The 26386-nt window shown below is 45.9% G+C and overlaps 1 protein-coding gene across 1 annotated transcript in view; it reads left to right on the plus strand.

Annotated features, from left to right (window-relative positions):
- The first annotated feature begins 7073 nt into the window (after window positions 1-7073).
- Window positions 7074-26386, plus strand: part of COPG1 (COPI coat complex subunit gamma 1) — a 28643-nt gene continuing 9330 nt past the window's right edge. Inside the window, exons 1-18 of the mRNA XM_063113866.1 lie at window positions 7074-7220; window positions 8154-8206; window positions 8641-8721; window positions 8986-9057; window positions 9240-9319; window positions 10583-10658; window positions 10888-10980; window positions 11394-11480; window positions 12755-12909; window positions 13001-13134; window positions 15450-15517; window positions 15745-15933; window positions 18181-18276; window positions 20952-21195; window positions 21971-22046; window positions 23731-23834; window positions 24511-24636; window positions 24941-25009. Of these exons, the coding sequence (XP_062969936.1) occupies window positions 7184-7220; window positions 8154-8206; window positions 8641-8721; window positions 8986-9057; window positions 9240-9319; window positions 10583-10658; window positions 10888-10980; window positions 11394-11480; window positions 12755-12909; window positions 13001-13134; window positions 15450-15517; window positions 15745-15933; window positions 18181-18276; window positions 20952-21195; window positions 21971-22046; window positions 23731-23834; window positions 24511-24636; window positions 24941-25009 (1840 nt within the window). The 5' untranslated portion in view covers window positions 7074-7183. The remainder of the gene's footprint in view (window positions 7221-8153; window positions 8207-8640; window positions 8722-8985; window positions 9058-9239; window positions 9320-10582; window positions 10659-10887; window positions 10981-11393; window positions 11481-12754; window positions 12910-13000; window positions 13135-15449; window positions 15518-15744; window positions 15934-18180; window positions 18277-20951; window positions 21196-21970; window positions 22047-23730; window positions 23835-24510; window positions 24637-24940; window positions 25010-26386) is intronic.

The raw sequence follows: 26386 nt of genomic DNA on the forward strand, positions 1-26386 counted from the left end.
GAAAAGAATAAATCTGGCACTGGCTCAGGCTAGGGCTGGAATCTGGGTTGAGTCATTTGCTTTACTGGTTGCATTGGTCATATGCAACTGATACTTACTGAGCACCTACTATGTACAGGTACTGAGGACATGGTAGACAGGGAGCTTAAATTCTAAGGGTGAAGAGGAGATGACAAAAAACAAGCGTGATGGTTAATTTTATGTGTCAACTTGACTGGGCCTCAGGTGCCCAGATATTTGGTCATACATCACAAGATATTTGGTGTTTCTGTGAGGGTGTTTCTGGATGAGATTAGCGTTTAAATCATTGGACTGAGTAAAGCACATTGGGCCTCCCTGATGTGGGTGGGCTGCATCCAATCAGTTTCAGAGAAATGTCATGGTTGTCCAACAAAGACATAAAATATTTTTAGCTTCAGGAAAAAGAAATTAGACCCCAGTGATATACCATTTATATCCACTAGATTAGCAAAAAAAAAAAAAAAAAGTTTAATTATACCAAATTGGAGTGTAAATTGTTGGGAATATGACACCCACCAATTTAGAAACACTTTGGAAAATAATTGGCATTATCTTGCAAGGTTGCATATCCTAGGCAATTCCCCTCCTGGGTATATGAGTGTGCTTCAAAAATTTTGATTAAAGGGGCCGGCCCGTGGCTCACTCGACAGAGTGTGGTGCTGATAACACCAAGGCCACGGGTTCGGATCCGATATAGGGATGGCCGGTTCGCTCACTGGCTGGGCGTGGTGCTGACAACACCAAGCCAAGGGTTGAGATCCCCTTACCGGTCATCTTTAAAAAAAAAAAAAAATTTTTTTTGATTAAAAATGGAATTAAAAGATAAGACAGTAATTCTATTTTTCCACAAACTTTTTGAAGTACCCTCATATATCCAAGAGGCAACCCTGCATATATACATCAGAAGATGGCCATAAGAACGTTCATAGTAGCATTTTTGTTGTTGTTATTAAAGAAACTGGAAACAACATAAACGTCCAGCAGTACAAAAACAAGCACACTGTGGTATATTCACACCAGAGTGGTATACAGCAGTGAAAAAGAGAATGCTGAGCACAAGTCCTAGAATACTACCTATGGTATAATAACATTTTTATAAAGCTCAAAAACTAAAAGATTCCTTGTTTAAGTATGTTTACATGCATAACATTTTATTCAAAAGGCAGGGAGACAATACACTAAAAATTCAGGATGGTGGTTACTTCTGGGGTGGACAGAGTATGATGGCACAGGGGAAGAGCTCTGGTTATTGGTTATGTTCCAGATCTGCATTTGGGAAGTGAGTTCATGGGTGTTCATGGCATTATTATGCCCTAAAACTTATACATATACATATGTGACATTTGTTCTTTTGAATGCATCAAATATAAAAAAAGTAACAACAAAAAGAATGGCTGATTTTCTCCTTTTCTTTTTACCTTTGCTGCATTTTCTTAAAGTTCCCTCTCCCTAAATATATATGCTTTTTTTTCCGATCAGAAAAAAATGAACTAAGTTATCTAGGAAAGACCTCTTGCTAAATTCAGGAATCATTTACAAGAAGAATTGTGTTAGCATGCCCAGAAGAAATCGTGTAAGAAAAGCATATTTAGGAGGTTGACCGGATCCCCCAGGTTGTCTAACAACCATAGGTTCAGGTCAAACCTTTCTGAAGGTGGTTTCACCCTGAGCTTTCCTTTCAGCTGATGTCTTGGGGTTCAGGAGAAGTAGCAGTCTTTGGAAACCCAGGAACGTAGGTTTGAATCCCAGCTCTGTCACTCAGTAGCTGTGTGTCCTTCAGCAATGTACACAACCTCTCCAAGATCCAGTTTAGTGACAGTAAAAGCACAGCGATGTTTACCTTGAACTTTCATTGAGTGGGTTAAGGAATAAAATACATAAAGTATCCGTCCCCTGGTGAGTCCTTGATAAATGCCAGCACTTGTATTGTGATCTCCCTGCCCCAATAATAATCCTACCTTATCACAATGTAGCCCCTCACAGGGCTGGCTGATTAGCTCACTTGTTAGAGCATGGTGCTGATAACACCAAGGTCAAGGGTTTGGATCCCCTTGCTGGCCAACCGCCAAAAACAAACAAACAAAAACAATGTAACCCCTCGCAGTTTGCAAAGGGAGTGGGAGATTATATTCATCATCTCATCCTAAAAAAGTCTATTTTTCATTAATAATAACTTACATGTATAGAGTACTTGCTATGTTTTACAAGCATTATGTAATAGTGGGTCCTCAATAAATGCTGAAGGAATGGTTTCAAAAGTGGATGCAAGCAGACAAGAAGCAGGTGACCACTTCTTTGACTGGAGAACTCATTTTGGGGGGCAAGGGGACAGCTGGCCAGTATGGGGATCTGAACCCTTGACCTTGGTGTTATCAGCATCATGCTCTACCAAGTGAGGTAAGCGGCCAGCCCTGGAGAACTCATCTTATGAGGCTGGAAGCTACCCCTAAATCAAGGGTAGTCCTGAGTCTTCCTGTTATATTGAGGGGATGCTTAGGCTAGTCCCAGGACTCTGAAACTGCCTGGGTCATTCTGGTGGACAGCCAGGGCCTGGCAAGGGGGCTTTCAGCCTCTTCCTGCTCTGGCTTCCGAAAAACTAGAGCTAAAAATAAACAGTTGGTGCCACCTGGAGGGCAAGAGAAGGCATCTCAGGGGAGGGCTGGGGAAATTCTTAGGAAAAAAACCTTAGTTTTTTCAGTGGGAGAGGGTTGGTGGTGGTTAGAAGGTATCATGAAAATCTCTATTTTGAAATTCAAATTTTATTGTGATTATTGTAGATTCACATGCAGTTATAAGAAATAACACAGAGAGCTCTTTTGCACCCTATGCCCAGCTTTCCCCAATGGTAACATGTTGCAGAACTACAGTATATAGATCAATGGAACAGAATCATGAGTTCAGAAATAAACCCTTGCATTTATGTTCAATGAATTTTCAACAATTCATTGAAAGAGTGCCACACAATTCAATAGAAAAATAATCTTTTCAACAAACGGTGCTGGGGCAACTAGTAGTCACATACAAAAGAGTGAATTTGGACCCCTACCTAACATAACACCATATACAAAAACTAACTCAAAACGGATCAAAGACCTAAATGTAACAGGTAAAACTAAAAGTCTTAGAAGAAAACATAGGGGTAAATCTTTACAACTTGGCTTAAGAAGTGATTTCTTAGATATGACACCAAAAGCCCAAGCAACAAAAGAAAAATAAAAAAAAAGATAAATTGAATTCCACCAAAATTAAAAACTTTTGTGCTTCAAAGAACTCTATCAAAAAAGTGAAAAGACAACTCATAGAATGGGAGAAAGTATTTGTAAATCATATATCTAATAAGGATCTAGTATCCAGAATATGTAAAGAACTCTAAAACTCTACAATAAAAAGATAATCCAATTTAAAACTGGGCAAAGGATTTGAATAGACATTTCTTCAAAGAAAATAAACAAATGCTGATAAGCAATGAAAAGATGCTTAGCATCAATAGCCATCTGGGAAATGAAAACTGAAACCTCTTTACACCTACTAGGATGCCTACCATCAAAAAGACAAAAACAAGTGTTGGTGAGAATGTAGAGAAATTGGAACCCTCAAACATCACTAGTGGGATTGTAAAATGGTACAGCTGCTTTGGAAAAATAGGCAGTTCTCACGAAGTTAAACATAGTTACCATATGACCTAACAATTCCACTCTTAGTTACATAACCAAGAGAAATAAAAACAAACCTCCACACAAAAACTTGCACATGAATGTTCACAACAGCATTGTTCACAACAGCCAAAAATGGCAGCACCCATGTGTCCATCAACTGAGTAGATAAACATTATCATATATCCACAAAATGGAATATTATTCAGCCATAAAAAGGAATGAAGTACTGATTCATGCTATGATGTGGATGGATCTTTAAAATATTCTAAGTAGAAGCAGCCAAACACATAAAAGGTCACTTATCATATGATTCTATTTATATGAAATATCCAGAGTATGCAAATCTATAGAGACAAAAAGTAGATTAATGGTTGCCAGGGGCTGGGAAGAGTGGGGAATGGAATGTGACTACTAATGGATATGAGGATTCTTTCTGGGGTGATAAAAATGTTCTGGTATTAGATAGGGGATGAGATAGGAGATGCTCAATTTCCATGGGTTTGGGTTTCAGGACATACCTGAGTACCAAATCACTCCCCAAGCTCTCAGGCCCCTCCTCTATGTCCTCCCCTAGAGGAGAGTTACTGTTGCCTGTTGGACCTATTTTCCACACCAACATGGGAAATTAAGACCTCAGGGGGTTGACTTAAGCAAATCCAGTGGCCGAGCATGCTCAGTAGAAAGGGGTTATATAACCCTTGCAGCTGAGCATGCTCAGTAAAGTGCAGTTTATCCTTTGAATGACCTACCACTACAGGTGCTGAAGAGCACAGAATATTCTTGAATATGTTCAGTGCATGAAAGAATTTGACCAATGAACATGCCTTAAAAGCAGAACAAATGAGCATGTGCAAGACTATGTTATATAACTGGGAACCATCCCCTTAATTGAATACACATTGTATATCATAAATATGTATTATATGGCAAAACTATTAAAGTGGTTGCTCACTTTCCTGGGGCCATCCTGCACTTCCCTGGCTGAGGTATGTATGCTTTCTTTTTGTAACAAACTTAAATTTCATCAGGGAGCTTGAGTCAGCCTACACTCTGTACTAGACTTTAAATGTGTATTTCTTACTTTTATATTAAACTTAGTGTGGGCCCTGCTCAGTCTCTGGAGCTAGGCCGCACCTTCTCTGTTAAGTCTGTATTTCTTATCTGTTATATTAAACCTGTTTTCATCTTCTACAGTGGCTCTGCTCTTGAATTCTTTCCTGTGGCAGAGTCAAGAACCTGGTTAAGAAGATAGGGTGGGTGGAGGCCAGCCATCGGGCCTGGTCTGGCATCAGTGATGGGTGCACCACTTTTTTTTTTTTTTGCTTTCCACTTGTGCCACTTTTGGAATATACAAAAAAACCCACTGAATTGTACACTTTTAAAAGGTGAACTTTACGGTTTACGTATTATATCTCTAATTTTAAAAATGAATGAAATTAATAAAAAATAATATCACAATTAGGATTTGAGACTGATGCAATCTATGAACTTATTCGGATATCCCTAGTCTTTTCTTGTCTTTTCAGTACTGTTTCTACAAAAGAACTTAGCAATTATCAGGAAGAGTATATATTACAATTAAAAAATAATTACAATTATATGTAAGTCCATACTTAGAGCTGGAGACACAACCCACAATTCTCATTGTCAAAAGGATATAAAAATTGTCCTTCGGGGCCAGCCCTTGGCGCACTCGAGAGAGTGCGGCGCTGGGAGCGCGGCGACGCTCCCGCTGCGGGTTCGGATCCTATATTCCTATATAGGAATGGCCAGTGCACTCACTGGCTGAGTACCGGTCACGAAAAAGACAAAAAAAAAAAAAAATTGTCCTTTGTATATAGATTTATAGAATTGATATAACATAAAAGGAAATTTTAACCCAACACAATTCATCTGTATATCATCATCTTAACACAATTCAAATCTCCAGTGTTCTTTTCTGTTTTTTAACCACGAAGCACTTTTATTTCACCTTAATTATGAACACTTTTACATCCTGCTTTTCTCTTTTAATATCTTATTTATTACAGTATAAGAAGTTTGTATTGCCTTCCAAGTACTCAGAAATATCCCTTTTAAAGGGTGCGGAATATTTCACCTGATAGATATACCGTAATTTCCTTAATTTCCCTTTATTGATGGACATCTAGGTGTTTCCAATTATCTTGTGCAAACTTTTCTTCTTTTGGATGATTTCCTCCGGATAAGGGGTGAAGTTATTGGCTTAAGATTTTGAACGTCTTTCCGGCTCTTGACAATTTCACCTTGGCGCAAGATCCACTCGTCCTAGCCTCCGCCTCCGCAAAGCTCGACCCTAAAGGAGGGCCCCTCTTCATCCCCCTCCTCCCGCCGGATTGCTGACCTCGTGTCCCGCTCCCCACCGGGTCGCCGGGCTCTTCCTGCCCCCCCCCCCGCGCGGCGCCGCGGACGCCCCCTCCCTTACACAGAGCAGTGCCGTGCGTCGCGGCGTCGGGCCACCCTGGCTCGGCTGTGCCGTCGCCAGTGCAGTCTGGCACGTCGGCGTGCACTCTGCTTACCTCAGCCTCAGGGTGTCCCATCCCCAGCAGGAAAAACCCTGGCCGATATCAGTTTTCCCTTCCCGTCCCTTCCCACCCCCGGCGCTGGGCGGCGCGTCGAGACCACGGTCGATAAATATCCAAAGCACGTATTTAAAAAGCACCGTGGAAGTTCCACGCTGTTCTTTTACTTGAGTTAGAGCCCTGAAAGCTAATAAAGTACGAAACAACGTGCACCTGGGGCAGATGTGACAGTGGGTGAGCAGATACGAATTGTAAGAGCAGTTTCGCGCATTCATTCGTTCAAGGTCGCACTCAACCCCCCACCTGCCAACGTTACCCCCGCAGTGAATAAGCAAAAATCCTAGAGCGACAGAGTGACTCCAGGCAGGGAGGAGAACCAAGCAGGGGAAAGGGACTCAGAGCGCCGAGTGGCCAGCGGGGCCTTGAGGAGATGACAGTAAGAGGAAACGCGAACTGGGGGACCTGGCGGGCCAGCGTGCTACGAGCTCTTGTTAGATACCCGTGTGAACCCCCGCCACACGGTAACGAGGCCGAGCGCTGCTCCTCGCACAGCTCACGGGGGGGCGTGAAGCACAGCCCCTCCCTTCCGGCCTGTCTCCGGCGCCTCCACTCCCTCCAGGCCCCCATGGCTGTCCCCCTCCCTCCCGGCCACCCCCGCCGCTCCCCCTGCCTCCCGGCCACGGCCCTCCTCCAGCCACCTCACTACCTCCAGGTCCCCATGGCCGTCCCCCCTTCCTCCCAGTCCTCAGCAACCCCACTCCTGCGCGCGCAGGGTTAAGGCCCGACTGGACTGCGGCGGCCCGAATGTGCGCAGGCGCAGAGCGCAGGTTGCGCGTGCGCACAGCGCGGGGAGACGTGGCCGGCCGGAGCCCGGAAGTGGCCCGTGCGGAACCGCAGCCCGACGCCCTTCCGAGCCGCGACCGCGGTGCGTCGCCCTGCTGCGTTGTGTCCCCCGCCAGCGCGACGATGTTGAAGAAGTTCGATAAGAAAGACGAGGAGTCGGGTGAGGGGGCTCAGGCCGGAGCCTGGGGGAGGCCGGACCCCCGCGCAAGCTGTCAGGACCCTCTCTGGGAGCCTTCCTTCGGGGCCTCTGTCCTGACTCGGAGGCCGAGGCTCAGTGAGAGGCTGGGGATTGTGCGAAGGTCTGTGGCTGGTCGGTGACAGGCCTCGGAGAGCCCGAGCGTGTTCCGCAGCCCCTGCTCGTCAGCTTGAACTGCGATTTGTTGGGTGACCTTGGACAGGTCATGCTTCTCTTTGGGCCTCAGTTTCCCCATCAGTCAGAGGAGGGGACCGGGCCGGCCGGATGCTCTCTTGTTGCTTTCTCTGTCCAGCCTCTTGGGATTTGCCGGGGCTGCTTTGGTGCTGGCCAAACTGGGGTGTAATTTGCGCAGCCAGTGTCCTGTGGCTAAGAACTCTGACCCTTTCATTCATTTATTCAGCAAACATATCGAGCACTTACTGTACGCCAGGCACTGTTCCATGTCCTGATGCTGCAGTAGAACAATGGGACACTTGATGCCTGAGCTGGGCATATTAGAATGGTGGCAGGCCTAGTGGAGGAGACAGACATCAACCAATGAATCAAACACGTAATTAATTAGGAATGTAACATCTGCTATGAAGGGGTCACAGGGATTTTGTGGCCACTGGCATACAGGGATTCAGTTAAGTGTGGGTTGCATGAATGAATCGAAGACATGGCACAGTAAGAGAGACAGGACTGTACCAGAGCTGCTGCTTGTCTGTGAGTAAGTGGTTTGGGGTAGAGTGGAGCCCTCTTTCAGGAGAGTGATAGGATCTATATAGACAGATTGTAGGGTCTCAATTGCCACTCCTGAAGAGGACGGAGGTAACGGACATCTTTCCCTTTCCTGTGTCTGGGAGAGTTTTGAAATTCAGGGTCACAACCTGTCTTCTCCGTTCTCCTGGACTATAGGTGGAGGTTCCAACCCATTCCAGCACCTTGAGAAGAGTGCAGTACTCCAAGAGGCAAGTGTCATTTGTGCTCCTCTCTCTTTCATCATAAATGTTCATCGTCGATGCAGTCAGAATACCATCACGTTCAAAGTACTGGTTTAAGGAGCAATAGTAGAGAAAACCTGTGCTGGGAAAGACAGGAAACCTTTGTTCCTGGAGAGAGTGTTTATGCTTACATTTTTTTGTTGTTGTTCATCATTTCTCCTTCCAGTTAACAGGTGTTTACTAAGTACTTGCTAGTCAGTAGATCAGTACATCCCTGATAATATTTTGGGAGAGTTCAGAAATTATTTAGAAAAATAAACTCTCCTTATAAAAATTAGTTTGTCTAGGCAAGTGTATTTATTTATCCTGGGACTTCTCAGACCTTGAGTGTGCTTGAAGGTAGTTAGTGGAAGGGAAATGAACAGGGCTAGAAGGTAATATCCTTGGTCGCTTCTTCTTAGGCCCGTGTGTTCAATGAAACTCCCATCAACCCTCGGAAATGTGCCCACATTCTCACCAAGATCCTTTACCTCATAAACCAGGTAACAGGGTGGGCTCAGGGGTGGAGAAAATGGTGCTGGGAGATGTTGGAAGGGATGCACAAATCATTTTCCGCATTATGCTGTTTGAAAGCCTCTGTGTGGTTGTAGCCAATGGCCCCGCACTGGGTCCCTTCAGCATCCAACTCTGATGCATTGCCTTTAATGGAGCTTCTGCAGGGACTGAGTATCTGGCTGCGCTGATACAGCAGGAAGAGCTGTCTGTCCCTCTGTCCCAAGCTGAGACTTCTTTCTTGATTACCACAGGGGGAGCACCTGGGGACCACCGAAGCAACCGAGGCCTTTTTTGCCATGACAAAGCTCTTTCAGTCCAACGATGTAAGTGCCGCAACCCCAGCTTTCCTTGAGAGGTGGCAGCTGTGAAAGGGTGGTGGGAGGGCCACTAGAAGCCAGCCCCACCATTCAGTATGAGCTGCCTTGATGTAGACTGGAGGTTTTTTCTCTTAACTGGCCCTCTCCCTGAGCCAGGGCTGATAGGGATTTTCCTATCTCTTTCCCAGCCCACACTCCGTCGGATGTGCTACCTGACCATCAAGGAGATGTCTTGCATTGCAGAGGATGTCATTATTGTCACCAGCAGGTGAGTCTTGGGGCTGTGGGTGCATTCCATTGACAGAGGCCATTTTTTCTCATGTGTATCAGATGATGAAACTTTCAGTGAGCGTATCGCTGTGCCTTTTGTCTTGTCTCCCTTGTCCTTCAGTTACTGCTGCTCACTCATGGCAGCCTCCAGCGTGTGCTGTTTCCCTTTTACTTCTCCAGACTTGATGTGGGCACAAACCCTCCCTTCCCTTGATTCCTCTAGTCATTCAGCCAGCCTGTCACAGACTATAATGAGTGCTAAGAAAGAACACAAGAAAAATAGACATTGGAGATGCAAGAGGTATACACACAGACTTGCTTACTAAGTACTGGTTTTTACATTAGGCTGAGTGATTCAGGGGACAGATGTGACTCAAGTGTAATTCCTGCCCTTAAGAACTGGGGCTCAGGGCCCGGCCCATGGCTCACTTGGGAGAGTGTGGTGCTGACAACACCAAGGCCACGAGTTCGGATCCCTATATAGGGATGGCTGGTTAGCTCACTTGGGAGAGTGTGTTGCTGACAAAACCAAGTCAAGGGTTAAGATCCCCTTACCGGTCATCTTTAAAAAAAAAAGAGAGAACTGGGGCTCAGTTCTCTTATTTCTCATTGTGACAGTTTGTAAATATTTCATTTGTAAATATTTAGAAAATATTTATTGAGTATAGTTCAGTTTTTGTGTGTAGCTCTGGAGATAGCAGCAAACAAGACAGTCATGCCTCTGCAGCCCCAGAATTTAAAGAGAAATAACCAGGCAGCCAGGCTATTAAGATAGGGTGTAATTCAGTTTAACTCAGAAATTATGAGAGCAGACCAGAAAGGCACCCAGCTTGAATTTGGATCAGGAGAGCCCTCTTAGAAAAATAGTCTGAGGGTAGTCCTGAAGGATGAGTAAGAAATAGCAGGACAGAGGTGGTGGTGAGGGGTAGAAAATGCTCCAGGCTTAGTGAACACCACATACAAAGACCTGGAGAGGAGAGAGCATGGCCTATCAGGGACATTCTCTGTTCTGCTTGAGGTCACTGGCAGCAGGAAGTCACAGAAATGTTTTAGTAAAAGCATGGGAGTGACCTGCTCAGTTTTGAGTTTTATAAAAATCCCTGCAGCTGCTGTGTGAAGTTTGGCTTGGAGGGGCAAGATGGAAGGAGAGCACTAGTTAGGAGACTCGTGTAGTAACTCAGGCGAGTGTGATACCTGGGGCCTGGAGAGGAGTGGACAGGCCCAGGCTCCCTGTGTGTTGATAACACCTTCTGCTCTGCAGCCTGACGAAAGACATGACTGGGAAAGAAGACAATTACCGGGGCCCGGCTGTGCGAGCCCTCTGCCAGATCACTGATGTGAGTTGTGCTGCCCTTGCCCTGCTTCCTGGCCTCGTCCTTTGCATGCTTCAGGTTGTCCCCCATCTCACCGAGCCAGGTGATGTGGGGATGGGGGTGGTATGTGGAGCACATGAAAAATGTTTTCTTCCTCCCTGCACCCCTCCCCCGCTGCACCCTGTTACCTGCAGTCCTGAGAGTTGCTGAGGACTGATTGGGTCCCCTCCTGCCCTGCTCCTTGTCCCCACAGAGCACCATGCTGCAGGCTATTGAGCGCTACATGAAACAGGCCATCGTGGACAAGGTGCCCAGTGTCTCCAGCTCTGCCCTGGTGTCTTCCCTGGTGTGTAGTTGCGGCCAAGGCCCTGCGGGGGTTGGGGTAGAAAATTGAAGAACATATCAGTCTCTTTCCAGTAGGAAAAAAATGTTTCTGGATCCCCAAGTCTGAGAGTCCCGCCCACCTTCTCATTTAAGAGAGCCAGGGAACTCTGGGTTGATTGAGAAGGGGCCCGGTTGGATGGCCTTGACCATCCCTTGGGGTGACAGATTGTTGGAGTTTGGATCTGGCAGGAAATCTTCTGCCAGGGCAGGGAGACTGAGGGTGGAAGCCATCCTGAGATTGTGGATAACCATAGTCACAGGACCCTGGACAGTAGTGAGGCCCTGGGCTGTGTCGGAGAAGACTGGCCGGGCCCAGGAGGCGTACGGGGAGGGTGTCTGTCCTGCTTGCCCCTTAACATGCCCTGTTGCCCATAGCACCTCCTGAAGTGCAGCTTTGACGTGGTCAAGCGCTGGGTGAATGAGGCCCAGGAGGCGGCATCCAGTGACAACATCATGGTCCAGGTGAGCTGTAAGTGGGGGGGTGATATTTAAAATACTTAGGCAGATGGCATGGCACTGGCCAGTAGGAATGGACACTCACCATAGGGATCCTGGTGACCCCTGGCTGGCGCAGGCTTTAATCCTTTTGTTATTTGATCATGGGGAGACTTGGGGGTTCTGGGAAAGAATCCAGGGCACCCCTTGGGCTTGGGTTAAAGACTGCTTACTAGCTGGTACTGAAATATCTCAATATTTTGATAACCAGCTGAGTATTGTTTTGGAGGATGTGATGTTGCAGCAAACCAGACCCAGGCAGACAGAGGCCACCTAAATTCCAAGCTGGCTTTGTTAGTGATGCATGGAAATACCTTGGTGGGGCTTCCATCTCCTTAACTGCTCCTCAGTGACCTAGGACAGGGATTCCTTTTATCTCTCTGAGTCTTGGCTTCCTTGTTTCTAAAATTGGAATGGAGGTTCCTGGCTCACGAAGCAGCGAGGATTAAATGAGAAAGCGTCCATAATTTCTGCCCTGCCTGGTGCATGCTTGTTGGTGTCCCTGTGTGCTCACCTGCTCCTGTCATCTCTCGTCTCTCTCCTCACCCTTCGTGTGATTCTTGTCTTCAGCGCCAGCCATAGCCACTCAGAACACTTCTGAGGGTCAGGAAACTTCCTACATAGAAGGCACACGCAGCTGACATATCTTAGCCCTGAGATGACACTCTGTGAGGAAACAAAAGAGGGAGGAGGTGATATACCTCTGTGGTACCTTTTATCTCCAGAAGAGGGATCCCTGGACTTCTGGGCCTACAGACCTAGATATATATGCCAGTGCAGCCATGAATCCTCATGCAAGTCAAAGGGAAGAGAATATCTACATTCAGGGCTGTTGTAAGTTAATGCTGTAAGGTTTCACACCTGAGGTGCCCCGCACACTATCTTACAACACAAGACCATGTGCAGGGCCCGACTCCCACCTTTCTTTCTTATTGAAAGACACCAGGTTTCCAATCCTTTCCTTCATCTCTGTGGTATCCGTTCTTTCTCCACATCTGTGTTCTTGGTGCCTGTCAGGGCCCTTGCTGAAATCAGGCCAGGAACAAGAGCTACAAACATACTCATGTTTTGTTAGGTACCATGCCAGGACTTGTATACACAGAGTAACTGGGGCAGCTGTCGCAGCCACTCTATGTGGTAGCTGCTGCAGTGCCTATCTAGGAAAAGAGGAGGCCGAAGCCCAGAGAGATACAGTGACCTGGTTTCACATTCCTGTTCTCTGTTGCTCTCTCTTACTCTAGTACCATGCGCTTGGGCTCCTGTACCATGTGCGTAGGAACGACCGCCTGGCCGTCAATAAGATGATCAGCAAGTTCACCCGGCATGGCCTCAAGTCCCCCTTTGCCTACTGCCTGATGATCCGGGTGGCGAGCAAGCAGCTGGAGGAGGACGGCAGGTCCTGACCTGGGCTCTCCTGCTGGACAGTACTTCGCTCATGCTACATGCAGGGCCTCCCCCAACTTCTTGCTGTCCGTGTTCTTTTGTAGCCGTGACAGCCCATTGTTTGACTTCATTGAGAGCTGCTTGCGCAACAAGCATGAGATGGTGGTATACGAAGCTGCCTCGGCCATCGTCAATCTGCCAGGCTGCAGTGCCAAAGAGCTGGCCCCAGCTGTGTCAGGTCACTAGGCTTCCCTTTGCCCAGTCTTGGACGTTTGTACCTGCTGGGAGCTAGACCCTGGGCCAGGGGTTGGGGGAAAGAAAGAAAATGCCCTCAAATAGGCTGTGGTCTAGTGTTAAGAAAAGGAATAGGTACCTAGTAAGCACCTGCTCTGTTATAGGCAGTGTGCTGGGGCCTCTCACATTTATGGCATTTGGGGGCAGGCCACTTTTAGTTTCATCTTACTACTCAAGAGGCTGAGGTAAGGTTCATGCCCACTCTGGAGCCCGTCAGGCTGGCTAGCCATGGGAGGTCAGCCCAGTGGAGGAACCCAGGATCTGTGAAACCAATGTGTACTGACAGGCTGAGCTGTCCCTGGTGAGAGAGAGCATCACAGACGGTTGTCCTGAGCCTGGACACTACAGCCCGACAGCCCAGGTTTGAGTCATGGCTTTGCCCCTTATCAGCTGGGCGAGCATGGGCAAGCCACCCACCCTCTCCATGCCTCACCTTCTTCTCTGAGTGTGTATGCTGATCGTGCCTCTTATGGGGTTACATAGACAGTAAATGTGTGTGATCTAAACAAATTGCACCATAGTGGAAACATTGTGTTTGTTCTTTGCTGTGATTAAGGAGAATCCAGCAGCCTCGAGGTGTCTCAGCTTCAGTCATCAAGTCTATGCAGACCCCTCTGCTGGGTGCTGGCATCTCACTGTCTGAGTAGGAAGCACGTGATGAGGTGTTAAGTGGCTGGTACTGAAAAGTGGGCATGTTGAGAGGTGGGAACAGGAGAGGCTCTTGAGAGTGCTAAACCTGGATTCAAAGAGTAGGAGAGAGGGGGGCCTTGTAGATAGCACAGGCTCAATGAGAGCAAAGACTTTATGGCAGGAGTCAAGTTTGCAGGTTTTTAGGAATGATTGGACCTCCTGTTTTTCTAATATTCCCCATAAGAATGGTGTAAACTTGGTTGGACAGAGAGAAATGAGGTTCATGTTTGGAGAAAGAAGTGTCCCTTCCTCACTGGAAACAAACAAAAACAAGAACTAATGAATTCATTCACCGATTTGGGTGTTCATTCATTCATTCGTTTTCTTTTTTAAAAAAAATAATTTCAGGGCCGGCCCGTGGCTCACTCAGGAGAGTGTGGTGCTGCTAACACCAAGGCCACAGGTTCGGATCCTATATAGGGATGGCCAGTTAGCTCACTGGCTGAGCATGGTGCTGACAACACCAAGCCAAGGGTTAAAATCCCCTTACCGGTCATCTTTAAAAAAAAAAAATTAAATGATGATAATAATTTCAGGGTTCTTTTATTTTTTAAATTTTTTATTACTATATTTATCATTACACAAGTAATCATTTTTTGTGGCCCTTTACCAATTTCTTGTTATCATTCATTCTTATTATAACCCCTATATTTCCAGAGTAAGGTAAAGATAAGGGCATTCTTATTTTAAGAAAAAAATAAATTCTAAAAAAGTAACAGAGAATGAAGCTAAGTTATAAAGAAAGGAGAACAGATACTCCAGAAAACAGTAGCCATAGGGCTGGCTGGTTAGCTCAGTCAGTTAGAGCGTGGTGCTGACAACACCAAGGTCCAGGGTTTGATCCCTGTACAAACCAGCCCCCAATTTAAAAAAAAACAAAAAAACAGTAGTCATGTTCACTACTATGGTTGAATGCAAAATTTAGCTCTGAATCTCCTGGCAACTGTGGCAGAGGGGGGATGCAGTACTTGACATAGCTCTCACATAGTGATAGGAAATAAACCAATTGTTTAAGAGAGGAATTTGTTCCCCTATACTCAGTGTTGAGGGGAAGTTCTGTTGGTTCCAGTTGATGCAACAGGAGAGAAGAGGGCATTTTACTTCACAGTGATTAAGGGTTCAGCCTGCAGATGCTCACAGTCCTGGATTTTAATCCTGGTTCTGTCACTTACTGGCTGCTAACCTAAAGTCAGTTTAGTCGCTTTACCGCTTTGTGCCTCAGTCTCCTTATTTGTAAAATGGGGATAATGGTAGCTGCTTCCTTTGGTGAGGTGAGGCATATCAGCTGCTCAGCACAGAAGCTGAAACATAACAGATGCCAGTAAACTGTGGCTATCATCATTCACAAGAATGACTGGGCTCTTGTTTGTTACAGCCTCTGTTCATGACAGGTACCCAGGGCAAGGGGGGTGTTCCACCTTGGTTGGGGGTGGGGGTGTCAGCAGGGAAAGGAGCTGAGCAGAGGGTTTGAGTATGAACAGGCTGAGAGCGCTTGCTCACCCTTGATGCCCGGCCCCTCTGCGGAGGCCCTCCTGCAGGGCAGCCTGGCATGTGGCATGTCTCCCACAGTACTCCAGCTTTTCTGCAGCTCGCCCAAGGCCGCGCTCCGCTATGCTGCTGTCCGCACCCTCAATAAGGTAAGAGTCCACAGGTGGGGGGGGTGGGCTCTTGGGGGTCAGGAGAGGTGGGACTGATCCAACAGGTGTTTCCGGCCCTGGCCTGGCTGGGAAAGGTATAGCCCTGGTCACAGTTCCTTTCTTCCAGATGGTGAGATGAGCTTGTCCAAAGGCCCTCTGGGCCAAACCCATTAAGTGAAGTAACAGAATTGGGTCATGCCCTTTTTGTCTCTATCCTCCCCAAACAGGTCGCCATGAAGCACCCGTCAGCAGTGACAGCCTGCAATCTGGACCTGGAGAACCTGGTCACAGACTCAAATCGCAGCATTGCCACACTGGCCATCACCACCCTCCTTAAGACGGGCAGTGAGAGCAGCATCGACCGCCTCATGAAGCAGATCTCCTCCTTCATGTCAGAGATCTCGGACGAGTTCAAGGTACCCAGACACCTGCCAGAACAGCCAGGGCCCCCAGCATAAGGAAGATGCTCTGAACCTGCTCTGCATGTCACCACCCTTGGGCCAAGTCAGCCTTGAGGCTCAGGGAGGACAGCACGTTGCCTTCAAAGGGCTTGGCCTTGGGTACATGCACAGCTCTGCCTCACACAGTTGTCCCTTTGTACTGTAAGAATGGTAGCTTCTAGACCAATTAAGGATTCATTTATTCATTCTTGAAGTATTTATAGAACACTTGATGTATATTATATAGAGTTTTAGGAGAAGGCAATGTAGCAGCAAACAAGACAGGAGCAAAGAGAAACAATTAACAAGTAGACACATGAGTAGATGAGATAATTTCAGACATGCGTTGTACAGTGAAGAATATAGAAAAACATCCTATTTGCCAGTAGGAGCATGACCTGGTAGGCCATTCTGAGGGGGTGACATTTGAGCTAGAACCTTAATAATGGAAGAGCCAGCTGTGGGAAGTATGGGAGAAAAGGCAGGAGCAACTTTGTCTTGAACATCAGAGACAGAAGATCAGTGACGGGGTTGGGAGCTTTGGGGCTTCTGTAGTAAAGAAGTCAGAATGGACAGGGGCTCGATCATGTAGGACCCTGTGGGTCATGAGAAAGAGTTTTGATTGTTAGGAAGACATTGGAGAGATGTTAGTTTTCTTTCTTTGGTAGTACTTTTTAAAATACTTTTATTTTTAAATAATTCACAGAAGGTTGCAATGAAATGTACTGAGAAATCCCATGCACCACTCCATCAGCCCCCTCCCCCAGCAGCCCACACAACCACAGTGCACGGTCAACCGAGAAATGACATTGGCACAATCCATACAGCTTTTTCAGATTTCACCAGTTATACAAGCACATGCACGCATGTGTGTGTGAAGCTCTATGCAGTTTGTTGCACGTGTAGCCTTTGGAAACTGCCACCACAATCAAGATACTCAACTGTACCATCACCAGAAGAATCTCTCGTACTACCCCTTTGTAGCCATACCCATTCCCTCTTCCCCATCCCTAACCCCTGGCAACCACTCATCTGTTCTCAATTTCTGCGATTTTGTTATTTCATAATTGTTCCGTAACTAGAATCATGTATTGTGTTATTGGAGAGTTTTAGTCAGAACAGACAATAATATGAATAATTATAATATAGTGTGGTAAATTCTGTAGCATAGATTGTGCAAAGTAGATAGAAATCTATTCTGCCTGTGGGTTGCAAGAAGGCTTTGTAGACTGAAATGAGATTTGTATTAGAAAGATCCTCTGGGGCTGGCCTGTTGACTCAATTGGTTAGAATGCAGCATTATAACACCACAGTCAAGGGTTCATATCCTCGTATGGGCCAGCTGCCACACACAAAAAAATTAATTAAATTGAAAATAATAATACAAAAGAAAGATCCTATGGAACAATGTGAAGGGTCAACTGGGTGAGGAGACTGTGGCAGTAGTTCAGAAGGAGATGATGGCACTGGAACCAGGCCATGGGAATAGGAGAGGAGACACAGTGTGACAGCTCTTTGAGAAACAGAGCCAGTTGGCAGGGCATGGTATGAGGGCAGAGGGGTGAATGTTGGGAAAGATGTTGGCGTTTTCTGCTTTGGGTTGAAGGTGGTGTCCTTGACCAATATGGAGAAAGACAAAAGGATCAGGTCTTAGATGAGGGGAGAGGAAGGTCACACCGTGACTGCAGACGTGGTGAGGAGCCTGCGGGCACAGGTGAAGTTGCACGTAGACAGGTAGAAATGCGGATGTTGAGCTCAGACAGGAGATGAAGATGTGGGAGTCAATGGCATGTAAGATGAGGTTAAAGCCGTGGGAGGAGATAAGATTGACGAAGAGACTGAGAAGAGAAGAGGGCCAAGGACAGGACACTCAAGAGGCAGTCAGGCTTGGCGAAAGAGAAGCCAGAAAAGATAGATAGTGGGGTGGGAATCATGGGGATGGTGGTAGGGAGAGAACAGGACAAGTGGAGTAGAGGGGGGCTTGGACACTCACCCTGAGGTCTGAGGAGAAGGCAGAGTTTGGGGGACTGCCATGTGTGCCGCCTGCCCTGGGTGGGCTTGGGGATTGTACGCTCCTGATTGTAAGTTCCTCTCGCCCTCTTGCCCTCAGGCTGTGCCCAGGGTCTGGCCTTGCCTGAGGAAGGGCTCAGTTGGCACTTAGTGAGCTGAGTCACTTGACCCCAACGGCAGGGGCTGCTGCTCACATATGTCTATTTGACTCAGGTGGTGGTTGTCCAGGCCATCAGTGCCTTGTGTCAGAAGTATCCTCGCAAACATGCTGTCCTCATGAACTTCCTGTTCTCCATGCTGCGGGAAGAGGTAATAATAAGGGGCATTTGGGGCATGTCAGGTCTCCTGGTGCAGGTAGAGACCTGGCTGCTGGCTGTAGGCTCAACTTGGAGCCAAGGACGTCCTCTTTGTGAGTGTTTTCAGATCAACCTGTTAACCAGCTAGTTTTTCTGGTGCCTGCAGCCCTTTAAACTCCTTGTGCACACACCAGTTGCTAGTAATTACAGTAATAACTCTATGACTCACCAGCCTGGCGTTAAAAGCACAATTGATACCCTGAGGTGATGCTTGTGCAGAATGTGTGTTCTCTACTGGTGGAGTCTAGTGCAGAAATATCCAGGCCTTTCCAGGAGCTCTTGGGGTGGTTTCTTATGAAACTGGTGCTAATAATGCGACACTAGTTCTATTTTTGTGCCTGACATAAGTTAGTAATTCACTTATGCCACCTTCCTTAGATGTCTCAACAGAACTGGTTAATTTGTGGGAATAAAAGCACGTGTTTATGGAGTAGATTTACTCCCCAGCTATGTGGTGTCCCTGTGCCCCAGCCCCAAAGTAGCCATGGACTGGGCAGTCGAGGAGCCATTGCTTTGAGTGTCTTTGGGTTTCTCAAAAGAGAAGGGCACTAATGTTAGTGAGCCTTCAGCTAATGGGCCCAGCACTTTGGAGAAACTCTACAACAGTATACACAGTTTGTGATCCTCCTAACAGGCTTTGTCACCAGACATTATTTTCTACCCTTAAGAATTAGATTTGAGGCTCAGGGAGAAGCAACCTCCCTGTGGTCACCTGACCAATAAGTATCTGAGCCAGGATCTGAGCACAGCTCTGTCTGGCGCCAAAACCTTTGTTTTCCTCCTGGACCTCTCTGTCTCCCAGTAAAATACATATTTCCATGTAACAGTCAAGAATTAGACCTTCACTCATTACACTGTGGCACCCAGACATAAGACCATGTCTTCTACAAGTGGGTATGTGCTCCTGCAGACAGGCCTGTCATTCTTCAGTCAGAGCAAATGCCAGCCTTGGTGCAGTGACTCTGAACTTCTCAGGGTCCAGCAGGCTGGCTGGTTGGAGAACTGATACTGAAAATAGCATTTGAGGGTTTGAAGTACAACTGCACACATAACAGCTTTATAGAACTGTAATGTGCTTATTGTACAAATAGCATCTTACTTATTGCTCAAAATGACCTGTGAGGTAAACACAATACCTCATGACCTCACGATAGTGTAATGGTCCTTATAATGAGGGTGCCTGAGCCTCCAACAAGGAAGTGACTTACCCATGGCCAAAAAATAGAATCTGTAATCTGAGAATAGGTATCATACCTGACCTATAGACAAGTTTTATTTGGATTGTACAAAGTTTTAACCATTTAGAATTAGTAGCCAGTATTTAAAAATCAGGTAGTTTCATATTAAAAAAACACCAGCAGCACCACCACAAATTTTCAGTTTCTCTTGAAAAATCTTGTAAGGTCTGGCAACACCAGGCTGAGTAGGGATGTCCCCCTTTAAACAGACAGCACTGCTACCGCACAACTCCCAGCCTACTTCCTGTTGCTAGGCTACACGTGTCGTGTCTCTGGCATCTCAGTTGCCACCTCTGTCATTAAAGCCTGTAAAGCACAGATTTAATATGGGATTTAACTCTCTGCCCTCTTCTTCCCTTTTAAAAAAAAAAAAATTGTGGTAAAATGCACATAAAATTTATCATCTTAATCATTTTTAAGTGTACAGTTCAGTAGCATTAAGTACCTTTTTATTGTTGGGCAGCCTCACCATCCATCTCCAGAATTTCTTCATCTTATAAAACTGAAATATTAGACACTAATTCCCCATCCTCTCCTGCCCCAGCCCCTGGCAACCACCATTCTACTTTCTGTCTCTATGAGTTTGACTACTCTAGGGACCTCATGCAAGTGGAATCATGCAGTATTTGTCCTTTGCGACTGGCTTATGTCACTTAGCATAATGTCCTCAAGGTTCATCCATGTTGTAGCATGGGTCAGAATTTCCTTCCTTTTTTTCTTTTTTCTTTTTCTTTTTTTAAAAAGATGACCGGTAAGGGGATCTTAACCCTTGACTTGGTGTTGTCAGCACCACGCTCAGCCAGTGAGCCAACCGGCCATCCCTATATGGGATCCAAACCCATGGCCTTGGTGTTATCAGCACCACACTCTCCCGAGTGAGCCACGGGCTGGCCCTTCCTTCCTTTTTTAAGGCTGATAATACTCCTATGTATATATAGACTACATTTTGCTTATCCACTCCTATCAGTATACACTTGGGTTGCTTCCACGTTTTGGCTCTTGTGAATAACGCTGCTGTGCACGTGAGCATATAAGTGTCTATTCAGCTCCCCACTTTAAGTTCTTTTGGGTATATACCCAAAAGTGGAAAAGTTGGATTATATGGTAATTCTATTTTTAATTTTTTGAGGAACCACTATACTGTTTTCCAAGTTGGAAAGAAAAGTGGGACCTAAAATGTTTTTATTAAACAATCTTCTGTTAGAACAGGAAGACCCCAGTGAGCATTCAGTCCAAGGCTTTTGTTTTACACAAAAAAGAGAGGCCCACAGAACTAGGTGCCCTGCCTCCAGGTTCAGTGTTTGGACCACTGTCCCTGGTCCTGGTCAGATTCTCAGCTCATTTCTGGAGAGAGAAGTCTCCTTGCTCAGCTTGGCCTCTCCCACTGCAGGGTGGCTTTGAGTACAAGCGTGCCATCGTGGACTGCATCATCAGCATCATCGAGGAAAACTCAGAGAGCAAGGAGACAGGGCTGTCACACCTGTGTGAGTTTATAGAGGACTGTGAGTTCACTGTGCTGGCCACCCGCATCCTGCATCTCCTGGGCCAGGAGGGACCCAAGACCAACAACCCCTCCAAGTACATCCGCTTCATCTATAACCGAGTGGTCTTGGAGCATGAGGAGGTTCGAGCAGGTAGGTCTAAGCCAGGGTTGACCTTGGACACTTAGCTTGCTCTTAACTGAATGTCTCAGCAAAGGGACCTAAGCCCCTGGTGGGGGTCACATGCTCGAGTTCTTGCCTCACAAACTAATTTTTATAATATCGTAGAAAGGATTTTAGATGTCACCTAGTTGAATGGTTCTTCTATAATTTGATGATATTTTTAATTGATTTTTTTCACTGTATGTTGGTGTTTAGCTTTTTTTAAAAAATTACAACTTTGTTGAGATATAACTCACGTACCATAAAATTCATCCTTTTATATAAGTTTTTAATTCAGTAAGCAACCATTCTATTCTTAATTTTATTTTTAGTATCTATGCTTTTCTTTTCATGTCCCCACTGGAGAGATTTTCTTCTTTCAGCAATTGATATGCATTCTCATTTATATTAATCTAAAGCTTAACGGCAAGTTGAGGCTGTTTGGATACAGATGATGAGGAGCCTGATGTTGTAGCCAGCTTCTGTGGCCTCACTGTAGTTAATTTTAAAATATCTCCTGGAACCCTGGAATGGGAACCACTGATTTCGTTTGGCTCACTTCTCCATTAAATAGATAAGGAAGTTGAGGCCCCAGATGGCACCAGGATCCACCCAAAGCCACTCATTGTGTTGGTGGCAACTTTTGAGCCTCCTGGCTTGAGACTTCGGCCTTGTGGGGCCCTACTGCCCAAAGACTCACTCTGACTACCCAAAGAGTGAGTTGTCAGGATGCATCAGGTAAACCATATTTGCTTCATAAAAACAGGTGCTGTGAGTGCTCTGGCCAAGTTTGGAGCCCAGAATGAAGAGATGTTACCCAGTATCTTGGTGTTGCTGAAGAGGTGAGTGTAGGCCTGAGGACCTTGCTGGATGACAATGTTCCCTTGGCCCAGGCAGCTTTCCTTTGTCTTTTCTTTTTTAACTGAAAAAGGGGCAAAAAGTAATACAGTTATTGACTGTAGGAAAAAGATAGCATAAAAAAGCATATAAAACAGTGTCCTGCAAATTCCACCACCCAGACCATTGTTAACTTGACTTATTTTTTCCATTTTTAAAAACAGCTTTATTGAGAAATGTGTTAGTTTGTTTTGTGTTGCTTATAACAAATACATGGAACTGGGTAATTATAAAGAAAAACGAAATTTATTGCTTACAGTTTCTAAGGCTGGGAAGTCCAAAGTCCATCTGGTGGTGGTGACAGTGACCCAGGGATCTCACATTGCAAGACGGTGGAAGCAGAGAGAGCAAGAAAGACAGACTCTCCTCTTCTTTTAAAGCCCTGAGAACCACGCCCTTGACCACCATTTTTAATCCGTTCACTTGTTTAAGGCTCTACCTTTCAATTACCGTAATAGGATTTCCCACCCTCTTAACATTCACGGTTGGGGCTAAGATTCTAATACATAAACTTGGGGACACAATTCAAGCTTCAGTGAGTTTTGGGAGGACATAATTCAGTCCACTACAAAATATAATTCATGTACCATGTCATTCACCCATTTAAAACGTATGGTTTGGACTGGCCAGTTAGCTCAGTTGATTAGAGCATGGTGTTGATAGCACCAAGGTTGATGGTTCAGATCCCCATACTGGCCAGCTGCCCAAAAAAAAGTATGGTTTGATGGTTTTTAGTACATTCACAGAGTTGTGGAACCATAACCACAACCTACGTTTAAAACATTTTTATCACCCCAAAAAGAAACCCTGTACCCATTAATCAGTCACTCCCCACTCCCTTCAACTCCTCCCAGCCCCAGGCAACCACTAATCTACTTTTGTTTTGTTTTCTGGGGCTGGCTGGTAAGGGGATCTGAACCCTTGACCTCAGTGTTGTAACAGTACACTCGAACCAACTGAGCTCACTGGCCAGCCCTCTACTTTTTATCTCTATGGATTTGCCTCTTCTGGAAATTTCATACAAATATGATCATAGAATAGGTGGTGGCTTTTTATGTGACTGATTTCTTTCACAACTTTTTCAAGATTTATGTATATCGTAGCATGTATCAGTACTTTAATCCTTTTTACTGCCAAATAATATTTCATTGTATAGATATATACTACATTTTGTTTATCCATTCATCAGTTGATAGACATTTGGGTTATTTCCATTTTTTGGCTGTTATGAATGATGCTCCATGAATATTTGAGTGTAAATTTTTCTGTGGACATGTTTTCCTGTCTCTTGGCTAAATACCTAGGAGTGGAATTGCTGGGTCATATTAAGTGCTTTTTGACATATGCTGTTGGACACACAGATTGCCATCCTTAACTGGGTGGGCTTTAGGGAGAGGGTCCAGGGACTATGAATATGGCTGCCTCTTAGCTCATTATTAGAGTCTTAAGGCCTCCCTGTGCACTTTGGTGCCTTCATTCGAGAGTTGCCTGGTGACAACATCTTGGGACTGAGCTCTCAGAGCTTTAAGAGACCTACTTCTTCCTACTACCCCCTGACAAAGCCCTGCAGGATCCCTCCTGCCACCCATGCTGGGCCCCAGTCAGGAACACCTTGTGTCCTGGTTGCAGGTGTGTGATGGATGATGACAATGAAGTAAGGGACCGAGCCACCTTCTATCTGAATGTCCTGGAGCAGAAGCAGAAGGCCCTCAATGCAGGCTATATCTTAAATGGTGAGTCTACCTGGCTGTCACTGACCCAGCATCTTACCGGAGCTGTGGCCCTTCTCATTGCTTCACAGCAGGTGCACCCTGCCTAGAGGGGGCAGATCCAAGGCAAGATGCACTTGGCTGGACTTCTGTGGCAACTTCATGGCCTCACTGTGACCTCAGAAGACCCAGGGTATGGGGGTCACACCAGTGTGGGTGGAAACAGCCCAGTGAATTGAAACATTTGTCATTAACAACAACTTTTCACAATACTCTACCCTTTATAAGTCATATTGTATATATGAGGGAAGTTCAAAAAGTTCTTAGAAAAATAGAATTAAAAGATAGCAGTGTTCAACACCACGGTCGAGGGTTTGGATCCCCATACTGTCCAGCCACCCAAAAAAAAGATACTACCTACAAATCTTTGCATGAACTTTTTTTTGTTTTTGGTGGCTTGCCTGTACAGGGAACTGAACCCTTGATCTTGGTGTTACAAGACTGCTCTCCTTTCCGTGCTAATACTGTGAAGGAAGAAGTGAATGAGAAAGTAGAGCTCAGAGGGTTAAGTGATTTTTCTGAGTCATAACACCCAGGATTTGTGATTTGGGGACCCCTGGGCCTCAGTCTTTCACAGGAGGTTCCTCGTATGCATCAGTCATGCCTTGTAGACAATGACCTCTCTCTCACTGGCCTCTAGGTCTGACTGTGTCCATCCCTGGTCTAGAGAGGGCTCTGCAGCAGTACACTCTAGAACCATCAGAAAAACCTTTTGACCTCAAATCTGTGCCCCTGGCCACCACACCCATGGCAGAGCAGAGAACAGGTAATGCCTGTACTCCTCCCAAAGCCCTCAGGTTCAGGCCTCAATGGAAGGTCTGCAATCACTGCAAAGCTGCTAAACCTGACCAGGATGGGTGGGGTTGTGCTGGGAGGAGGGAATAATCCTTGGCTCCAGGAAATGGGATGCACACACACATAGATGCTTGCACTCTCTTTCACATGTTCTCTGCTTCATGCTCTCTCAGAAGGGTTGGAATTTATAATCCCTAAGTAACAACACTGAGGTGTATGCACCACGTTGGCCCATGACTGGGGCTGTTGGTCCCTATGTGTCTTTGCTCCTGCAGAAGGCACTCCTGTCGCAGCAGTCAAGCAACCTGAGAAAGTGGCAGCCACCCGGCAGGAGATCTTCCAGGGTGAGTAACGGTGCTGGGTGTGGCGCTCTGGGCCTGGGCTCCAGGCTCCATCTCCTTGGGGTGGCTCACAGTAAGAACTGTCGTTTATTATCGCGTCACTACTTTCTGCTGAGACCTAGAGAGTGCTTTAGACCTATCACATTTGACCCTCCTGTGGAAGTTAATAAGTTTATTTAATATCTGAGGAAATGGAAGTTCAGAGAGAGTGATTTGCAAAATGTTGCACAGGTAGAAAGTGGAGGGGCTGTTATTAAGATCCAGATCAAATTGGCTCAGAGCCACTACTTGGCCTTGGTTCTGAGGGCTTAGGTCCCCGGAGCCCAGGCCAGTTCAGGATTTCTGATTGAGAACAGCTCGGGTTCAAAGACACTGGTACTTTTGGGGGGGTTCCGTATGTGTTCAGTGCACATTGTTTTGTAAGGTTTTGTTAGGCATCCATCTGTCCTTCTGGTTTTCAGTTTTTTAAGGAGAGAGGCTGTGTAGCTAATTGCCAGACTGTTTTATCCACTGAATTCCTACTTTCAGGACTAGCACATATACCTTTTCTTTCATGAAGCCATCCCTGATCCACTGAGCTCATCACTTCCACCCGAACTCTTCTGTCTTCTCTTAAACAATTCTGAATGCTGAATAGTTCTTCACGTGTTCTTTTATTTTCTGTAACTATCATAGCACATAGTACAGTGCCTGCCTTCCTTAGGCTCCCAATCATTGTTGAGTTAAATGAAATCTCCCCATTTTTCCATTCCATTCCATTCCAGAATCATGTGTTCTGTCAACATATTATTTTTTAAATGTAGAGACACTAGGATCCTGAGCTTACTTGGGATCATGCTAACCTGAAACTTTTCATTCTGTGTGTTTCCTATTGCTGCTATAACACAATACCACAAATTTAGCAGCTTAACACAACACATTTATGATCTTAGAGTTCTGAGGTCAGAAATGCAAAATCGGTTTCACTGTGCTGGCAGTGCTGAGATCCCTCTGGAGGCTCTAGGGGAGAAACATTTTCTTGTCTTTGCAGCTTCTGGAGGTGGCCTACATTCCTTAGTTGGTGGCTCCTTCCTCCATCTTCAAAGCCAGCACTGTAGCCTCTTCAAATCTCTCTGATTCTCACCTCCTGCCTTATAATTTTATTGGGCTCACCCAGATAATCCAGGATAATCTCTCCATCTCAAGATCCTTGACTTAATCACATCTGCAAAGTCCCTTTTACCGTTGAGGAAATGTACTCACAAATTCTGGGAATTAACACCTGAACATCTTGGGGCCACTATCCTGCCACACCTTCCAAGAAAGTCTCCTTCTAAGCCTCTTAAAGGGTATCAATTCCATTTTTTTTTTTTTGACCAGTAAGGTGATTGCAACCCTCGG

This window comes from Cynocephalus volans, chromosome 11 (genome assembly GCF_027409185.1).
Source record: "Cynocephalus volans isolate mCynVol1 chromosome 11, mCynVol1.pri, whole genome shotgun sequence".
Lineage (NCBI taxonomy): Eukaryota > Metazoa > Chordata > Mammalia > Dermoptera > Cynocephalidae > Cynocephalus > Cynocephalus volans.